Raw genomic sequence first — 9,500 nt, forward strand, 5'->3', positions numbered from 1 at the left:
GTGATGAGGATCTCTGTATGGCACTAATGGCTGCTGGGAGAGAAAGGGGCTTTAGGACATTGGTGGGAGGGAGCAGGTGATGGGAGGGAGAGTTGGGGGGCAGGAGGCTATGGTCAGGAGCATGGGGCACAGCCAGGGCCATGGGGCTGCAGGTCTGGAGTGTGGGGTATAAGCAGGGATAGTGGAGCTGCGGGTTATGAGTGAGGGACAACAGCAGGGCTGAGGGGGCTGTGGCTTGGGAGTGAGGGACAGGGGTACATCACAGGCATATCACACCTCCCCCCACCAAGTGTCCTCCTTTTTGAAACAGGAAATATGGTAACCCTCACTAAAAAAATGTACCCAAAATGGGTATATTTAAAAGCTTATATTTAAAGAATGGATTTAAAAGCATATGATGCTGAACCTAGCACCCTGTGGTCCCATGGAAGGAGTTACTGCACCTCTTCCTCCTCCCCACCGCAGCACCTCCAAGCTGAATTACAAATACATCCACCTCCTGGAATGCTTCCTCCACTGACTTGCGACTCAGAAAGGGCTCCAGTGGGAGTAAGTTGGGCCTGTTGTTCTATCTCTTGCAGCCACTAGGTGATGCACCACATAGTCATTCCTCCATCCTTTACAAGTGGAAGCTTCCTAGCCTATGACATAAAAGTCCTAATGGCTCCAAGAGTTCCCTTTCATTGAGTTTTGGTATATTTCTTACTTCCTTCACTTTCCCTAAGCCAGAGGTTCGCAGACTTTTTCTTATTGCGTAACACCTTCCAGATTTATCAGCTGCCTGCATACCGCTACCAGCATATAGTTTATATTTTAACCCCCTAGATGCCGATTATTATTATAATCAAATCTAAATCCATCATTACACAATTTCTCCCACATACCCACCCAGAGATATTTTGTGTACCTCCAGGGGTACGTGTACCAGTTTGGGAACCCCTGCCCTAAACTATGTAACTAACATCTCCCATTCATGTCACTGTTAGAATTTTAGAAGCAAGAAAAGATGTAAAAAAAAAAGAGTTGAAGTGTTGCTGCAGCCATGCTGGTGTAATAAATATGCAAAAAGATAGCACCCCCCCCCTTTTTTATTTGGCCACAGAACAACCACTCCATTTCTGAATTCATAGTACTTGTAGTCAAGGAAAATCTACAAAGCACCTTCAGAAGAAAGAAGTCATAACTGTAATGGACACTACAGTCTATGGAACTGAATGCAGACAATGGTTTTATGGCTCATTACAATCTTCTTGCTCCTTTTGGTAACCTCTCTATATTCCACAAGTAATAAAACCCTCTTCCCTTATTCTATTACATAATTAGTAGGACTGTGAAAAACAGCACCACTTTGTTTTTACTTCCGTTTCATTGGGACAGTGTTTTGTTTCAAATTTCATTTCATTTCGAAACTGTTGTTTTGCTTTTTCAACATTGTTTTGACTTTTCACTCATAGCCTATAATGGGGAAGCACAAAACTGCTTATAACTTTGTCATTTTGTGGAAGATTTGGATGAAAACAGCAGAGATGACAGCCCCTCTGAGTACATGAAGCCTGCAAAGCTTCACGGTGATAGGTGCAGGGGTTTCTGGGAAACTGCACCACAGGCTTCTGACAAGCAAAACTCATGGCATGAGTGACTGTGTGTGTGTTAAGGTGCAGCAGGGTGAAAAAGCAGGCATGGTAGCCCCTGATGAGGCCATAAAGCCTGCCAACATTGGCAATGCATACGGGTGCATGTGCACCCCCTGAGCCTGGCGGTTCACCTCCTGTAAAAAGGCAGCAGCATCTGCAGGTGGTCTGCTATCGCTGCTGGCTGCTGTCGGAATTCCACTTTTGACAGACGAGCCTATGAACTGCACTTCATCAACCTCCTAGGTACAACGACTCATGGACTCAGTATAGTGGAATTCTAACACACTGCAACCTGCCAGACATCTGACTCCCCAGGTACCTCTCCACTTTGTATCCACGCTGCTACATCCTCCTCCATCTTTCCCCTGCCTTAGCCTGTCCCTCACCCCCTGATGCCTCCATTTCCATTTTCACTGACTGGCTTCCTTGCATGCATTGCATGCCAGGCCAGCCTCTGGCTTCTTTACTATTCCTTCCATCCAGGACCAGCAGACATACTAACTGCAGGTGCTTCCTAAGCCTGACGAAAGGTTTTTCAACCTGAAAGCTGGCACCCCAGGCAGCTAAGCTGAGCTCACCTGGAGTCCATTGCAACCAGCAAGCCTCAGGCCTGTCAAAGATGTGACAGGTCTGGGCTTTCCCCAGCCAGGACTGTGTGTGTGCGTGCAGTGGCTGGAGGTTATGGCGCCTCCTACCCACTTTTCACCAGGCAGATCCTCAGTCCTGGCATTTCCTGGGGTTACCACACTGCCAGCAGTCCTACCAGGCCTCCCAACCCTGGCAGAGTGCAATTTCAGTGGTCATGTCCAGGACCTGGGGTGTGCTCCTTCCCCATAGCCCCAGTCCATACCTCCCAAGTTCATCCTAGCATGGAAGCTCAGCAGGGACATGTTCTTCCCCGGCTGGCTGGTGATGCAGTGAGTGCCCACTCCAGCTCTGAGAGTGAGGCATTAAATGTTTTTAAAAAAATGAAAAAAGGAAATAGGTATGGACAGAGTCTGCAGGTGGAGCTTGAGGAACCCCAGCAGCAGGAGGTTCACCATGAGGAACACTAGGTGCTCCACCAAACTAGGATCCAAGCAGGTACAGTGGGGTGTCACTACATCCCCAGCAATGCTGAACACCCTGCCACTTGGAACACTGGTCAGTGGACAGGACAGGTGTTTCTGGGCAACCGTAGCCAGATCCGGCCACATCTGGCTGCAGCTTGCCCAATAGGCCAATGGGTCATACAGCAGTGGCTCCGTGTCCTCAGCAAGATAGGCAGCCACCAAGACCTGAGTGCTACCTGCCTGATGGTGGGGTCTGGTGCCTTTGGACCTCACCGTGGAAGCCATACCCTTGATCCACATTGGCAGTGCCTGTGATGGAAGAGGAGACTGGCTGGTGGATGGCATGCTAGCATGGGACAGTGGATCCCCCTCTCCACGTCTCCTCAACTCCACTGCGCTGCCTCCCTAACTCTCTTCACCAGTACCTCTGTACACTGATTCAGGATTTGGCTGTTGCATATGCTGCCTTTCACCCTCGGGTCACACATGGCAGCCAGCACGTGGACCGCACCAGAACACAAGGGATCAAGCCGTTTCCTGATGCCCTCCTTCAGCCATCTCACCAGTGCCTGCACATCTGGTGACAGCGGCTTGCCCCAGCCAGGAACATTAATCCCCTGGAAGCTCTCCATTTGGCTCTGAAGTTCCCTCGCTACAGGGACCACCTGGCTAAGGAGGGCATTGCCAGCACTGTGGGTCTTGGTGGCCTCAAGGAAGGGCTTGAGGACCACCAAGATCTGGGAGATGGTACCCCACTCAGCTCTGTTAAGGGGGCTGTTGATTCTAATCTCCCAAAGCAAGGCCATCTCATGGATGGCCTTCTGTTGCTCCACGAGCCTGTTGAGCATCAGGTATGTGGAGTGCCACTAAGTCTCCACATCCTGCATGATTTTGTGCTGCAGGATGTTCAGCTCTCCTTCTTTGTCCCACAGCATCTTGCCCTCCTTGATGCTCCCGTGGAAGTAGCCTGCCATCTTCCTGCATTTTGAAGTGAGCTTGCTGGTGGTGCTGGGATTGTCACCGGCAACTCTGTCCCCCTCCAAGGCGTCCCTGACAATGAGGTGCAACTTGTATGCCACACAGCAGATGCCAACAAAGTTGGTATCATGGATGACCTTGACTATATTGGTCCTATTGTTAGTGACCATGAACCCACAGGTGAACTTGCCCTACCCAATGAGCCACCCCTGCACCAAGTCGTTCATGGCCTCCATGTTCTCTATTGCTGTGTAGGACTCATCCACCACCTTGGCTTGAAGGAGAGCCCACTGATGGCCTGACTGGTCACACCAATACCCTGTGATGGAGAGGTAGGTTTAATCTCCAACCCAGCTATTTCAGATGTTTGAGGTGAAGTGTAAGGCCACCTGAGGACCTGCCTTGTGCAGCTCCTCCCTCAAGCATTCCCTGCATGCCTCATACAGGGAGGGCACCACCATCTTGCTGAAGGTGGTACATGAGGGCACTTAGTATGATGGGGCCATGAGCGCTTAACTAAGGAGAAGGGCTGGCCATCCACAGCAAGCATCTCTCCAGTGCTCTGAGTGATCTCACTCTCCCTTGCAACACACCCCCCTTCTTCTGCCTTTCCTCCACTGTTTCAGGGTGGCCTGCCTCTGCTTTGGGGGGATGGGGACTTTGGATGAGAGGGAGATTTCCCTTTGGGCATGTTCCTGCTGGTGCCAGGCTGAGGAGGAGCAAGGGCAGGGGATGGTACTTGCAGAGCTGCCTCAGCATCCCCGTGGTGCTCATGTGTTTTGTACCCTTGCCCCGGCTGGTTTTGGCTTGGCAGTGCAGGCAGATCACTCTGCCAGCTCAGAGTGATCCCAGACAACACTACCCACTTGCTTCTCAGGTGAGGGTGCATGTGTGGATGCAATTCCCCCCTCCTCAGCAGGCAAAGGCACAGCAACAGGAGGAGCGGACTCAGGTGAGCTGCTTGCCTCTGCAACCTCTACCTCAGCCTCCTCTGAAGTGCCTTCTGCGGAACGAGACCTGGCTCTAGATGAAACTTGGGTGTGGAGCACAAACTCAGCTGATTCCCCCTCCTTACCTAGAATTTCCCTTGCTAGGGCACTGAGATGCAGATCCAGATCCAGCTCTTCCTCTGGCACTGGAAGGCTCAGCATGGGAATTGAAATGGGGGTGGAGGAGACTGTCATGCTGCTGCTGCTGCTGCTGGTGCTGCTTGTTGTCGTAGAGAGCGGGGAACTATGGCTGGTGCTCTTGGAGGGGATGCAGACTCAAGCACAGGCAATGGCACTGGCATTGCCCCCCTCTCCTTGCTGCCTGTACTAGTGGAAGCCTCATGCCTACTTGTAGCAAAGAGGCTCAGTTTGGAGGGCAGGGAACTTACACCTCTCCCTCTACCCGCTCTTCTGCCCCTCCCTGAAGGCTTGCCAGCTGCCTTTCCAGTACGCTTCATGTTGTGTTTCATAGTGTCTTGTCTTTATACAAATATATAAATGTATATGCGCCTTCCTATATAAATTCTATAGCATAATATGCAATATAATTATGAAATTGAAAAGAATAAATCAATTAATATAATAATAAAATAAAAGGGTCTAGAAAGAAAGCAAAAGGTACTGCGGAATCCCACTTGCTAGACTAGTAAGTATGAAATCAAATCAATGGTAGTAGCCTTTGTTGTCTAATGCTCCTGAGCTTCTGGAAGATAGCTCAGTAACTGATCCCAAGGCAGAAAGCAGGCCAGTTCAAACAATGCTGCCTTTTATGCTGTTTTTCCATCCCTCCCCCAGAGCACTGGGATTGGAAGGGACCTCAGGGAAGGATGACAGTCACTGGCCAGCTACACAGTCAATATGAGAGCAGTCCTTCTCCCCTCCTCCTCCTCCCTCTTTCTGTTTCCCTGCAGGCAAGTCCAGTTTCAGCTTCGAAACTCGATATGTTTTGAAACATTTTGACTGCCCTTGTTTCATTTTGAGGCTGTTTTGAAGCCCTTCATTTTGTTTTGATTTCACTGTTTCAAGCTTGAAATGAGTTGTAACAACATTGAAATGAAACAGCTGGCGAAATTTTGCACAGCCTTAATAATTAGGTCATCTAGTTCAACTGCCTTTCACTTGTTTTATGACTACTTCTATCTTCAACATTTTTATGGTCCTCTTCCACTTCTTTAGGTGACTATTTTTATTTACATAACGGAGTTAAATAAAGGCCATTGTTTTATCTGGTATTCATCATAGGCTGTCTCTGTTTATTTTCCAGACCTAAGGAGGGCCACTTTGTGCCTAAAAGCTTATTTAACATCTCTCCCAACTATATAATTGGTCCAGTAAAAGATATTACCAAAAAAATCCTTACTTCTCACATCAGAAGAAAGTGAGGAGGAAGAACTGCAATGCCAAACCACTTTGCTGCCTAATGATATGAGAGCTTTACAGACTATTTGTTTAGGTAGCTATCCCTTGTAGCACTGTATTGTCTTTGAATGAACTGCAGTGCCTATGACAAACATCATTGCCCGATCCTCCCTAGACTAATTATAAGATAACAATTTCTAAACCTTGAGACTAACAGTGATCTGAAATTAATCTGGGGTTAAATTTATGTCTGATTTTTTCTTGCAGAAGGGAAATCTCTTTAAAGTTCTGCATTAAAAATTCATATTTCTCAGGGCACTGCTTTAGTCTGATGACTATAATATTACATTTTACAAAATGTTAATTTCCTTTTTCACAAGTTTTCTGAAGAGAGAGTCTCTGTTGTTTCTTTAAAATCACTAGAACATTATGAAACAGCAGGGTATAAGCAATAAAGAACTGAATATATTTTTTAAAGTGGACATATTTATGCTGTACATAAAAACAAATGAAAGGTATTGTGTATGTTTTTCAAACCAAATCACTCTGCACATCATTTCCTTCAAGGCCCCTGGTACTGTGCCATTCTGTGGTTACAAAATTCTTCCGCATTATATTTTTATATTCCTTTGTTCTTTTTGTATGTGTTTTTATAGAAGATTCCAGATGCCTTTATTTTATTTAACATAGGGCTCTTCTGCCTTTTTTTCCAGGATACAAAGGACTTGTTTCAATAGAAATAATTGGCAAATGTACTGTTCAGAAAGATACTATGTGACACAAATATTTTTTTTTATTTGTAGTGGCATTCTGTGTTACCCCTCACTGTAGAAGTGAATTCTCATTGTTGCTGCCTGATGCATCTCTAACTGATTCAGGCTTTTGAAGAGAGTTAGGCAATAATTCCTTTGATACAGATAGATTATCATTGCTCTGAAACTCATAATGTAAGACGACAGGGGAAGATTTTGAGAGATTTGCAGGGCTTGTTCAAAATTGGATGAAAAATTAGTTCAAAATTAAAGTCTTTGTTAAAATAATGATTTTGTCCTTTAATAAAGCTGTGACACTAATCACATATGCTTAGGTGTTTATCTTTGAATCAGCAAAGTTAAATGTTATACTAAAGGAAGCAAAGAAAACTTGCTAACCTAGCTTCCCTGCATTATAATTAATTTCTTTGTAGACCATGTATATAAGTTGTATACTCTGACTCATGCTTTGTACAGACAGGGATATGTATGTTTCTGAGGAAATAACTTGGCTGACTGCAGTATTCAGGATAGCAGAGGATTTTTGTTCATGTGGCTAGAACATGACAAAAATATTCATATGCAAACCCCCAGGTGCTCTACTAAAAATGTTGGGTTTTAAATGCTGTAGGATTCCAATGGAATATGCTTCTATTCTATATCTTAGTTTTATACTTCTACTTTATATACTTTTTCTTTCAAATGTAAGGGCTGACTCAGAGCCTATTGAAGTCAACAGAAAGCTTTCCTTTGACATATATGTGCTTTGGAACAGCCAGTAGTTCCTGGAGGAATAAGAAAGAAAAAAATCTTTCACTAACCTGTTTGTTTCTACTACTGCTCAGCTCTGGGGACAAATTTCAGCTCACTCTTTATATTCTGAATCTCTGATAAGTTGACAGCAGGGCCTGGAAGTTTCTTGGCTCCTGGGAGAAGCTTCTTCTCCTTTTCTTCTTCTGTAGAAGCAGGAGGGTTCTGCAGAAAGAGAAAACAGTCACCTCACAACAACAGGAATCTCTTGAGCATAAATGTAGGTCGGCTGAGTGGGAAATGTGAAGAGCTTCTTTCAATGCTAAATGTGATCACAAAAACAAAACTGGACAAACTGGGAAGATTAACTTGGTTGCTAGATGACCTGAAAGACTATACCCTGAAAAATAAAATAATAATGTGCACTCAGTGCACAAAGATTTACATGTCCTTTCTTACAATGTTAAGGAAATGATAGACAGTCAATGGGGCAAAGGGTGATGGATCCTCCAAAGAAGAAAGCTCCTTTCTCTATTTAAAGAAAAAACAACTCTTGTCTATTCTTATGATGTAACTATCTTGTGCAGCTGCTGAGAAACCTCATGCCTTGAACCTGGGATTTTAATCCCACAAACCTTCAGTGTCCCTGAAGAACAGAGCTGTAAGGAGAGTTAATACGGGTTCTAAAGCTTAATCCAGAGCCTATTGAACTCAGCAAGAATCTCTCTCTAATTCCTGCTATCTATAATTATTCTTTAACTTTTGTATTCTGGTAGTATCTAAAGGTTATAGCTGGGCTAGATCCTGTTTTGTTAGGCCCTATCATACATGACTATCACTGGGCAAGTCTACAAGTGCAATTAATGTGCCTAAATTTATTATACAGGGACTGCTTGTGGATAGAGAAGGTGAAGGAAGGGAGCAGCAGCAGCAGTCCCTACAGAAGCAGCTGGGGCAGACAGAGAGGGCATTTTTATATATGCAAGTGCCGCAGCACCCAGCACTTTGAAAAGTGCCCAGTGCTGTGATGCGTACAGTTGTATAAGTGGTGAAATGCGCGTCAGCACTGAGAAAATGGCAGCAGTGCACTTTTGCACTAAAACAGACCAGAGGTGCTTTAGTTCAAAAGTGCACCACCACCATTTTCTGCATGCTGACATGCATTTCGCCGCTTATACAACTGCACGCAGCGCAGCGTAGTTCACCTCAGCTCACATGCGGTGGATCTCCGGCACATCACAGGACAGAAAAGTATGTGCATAAATGCCCAGAGAGCCAGATGGGAAGACAGCATTTACCTTCTCAGACAGGGGTTGGGTATTATGGCACCTCTAATGGGATCTTGCAGCACCCCAGGGTGCTGCAGGCATATCAGTTGAGAATGACTGAGCTGAGAATATCCTTTAGGAAGACTTCTGATCTGGACTGGCCTGTTGCTTGTAGAGCAGTTTTCCAGCAAAGAAGTTAAGATTTCTTGGGTCCAGATTCTAGATTATCCTAAAGCACATCATTTGTGACTGGCAGTAAATTAATAGTTTTACTGTAAATAATTTAATGAATTTATTCTCTCTCTTGTTCAAGGAATAACCTCTTAAAGGATCATGGATTTTTCTTAAATTAGTTCATTACTTAGATTTACTAGACGCCACTGTTTTTAGATTTCTCTGTCATTTTTCTCTGTGAATTGACTGTGAACAGGTTGCTCTTGATATCTGACATTTGATATTGGAAATTCAAACTGTTGGTAGCTTGTCATTGGTTCCATAAGTCATATAGTATTGATTGACTCAATTTAACTCAGAAAAAGATAACTTCAAATCTCTCAGGGAGAAATAGCAGATAAATAAGCATTTTTTTTTAATTGACCTTCTGGACCTCATCAGCTTTTTACCATTTCTTGACAATTGGGGCTACTATAAGATTCACTGGCTTGGTAAATTTAATTTTGTATCACTAGTTCATAAAAAAAACTCATGTGCATGCAAG

General features: G+C 44.9%; 1 protein-coding gene across 1 annotated transcript in view; it reads right to left on the reverse strand.

Moving 5' to 3' along the window:
* The window catches only part of SMPX (small muscle protein, X-linked), a 90,932-nt gene that overhangs the window by 50,030 nt on the left and 31,402 nt on the right, over nt 1-9,500 (reverse strand). The window contains exon 4 of the mRNA XM_019525610.1: nt 7,586-7,739. Coding sequence (XP_019381155.1) covers nt 7,599-7,739 — 141 coding nt within the window. The 3' untranslated portion in view covers nt 7,586-7,598. The remainder of the gene's footprint in view (nt 1-7,585; nt 7,740-9,500) is intronic.

The sequence above is a fragment of the Gavialis gangeticus genome, unplaced genomic scaffold (genome assembly GCF_001723915.1).
Source record: "Gavialis gangeticus isolate Ggan-Ray unplaced genomic scaffold, GavGan_comp1, whole genome shotgun sequence".
Lineage (NCBI taxonomy): Eukaryota > Metazoa > Chordata > Crocodylia > Gavialidae > Gavialis > Gavialis gangeticus.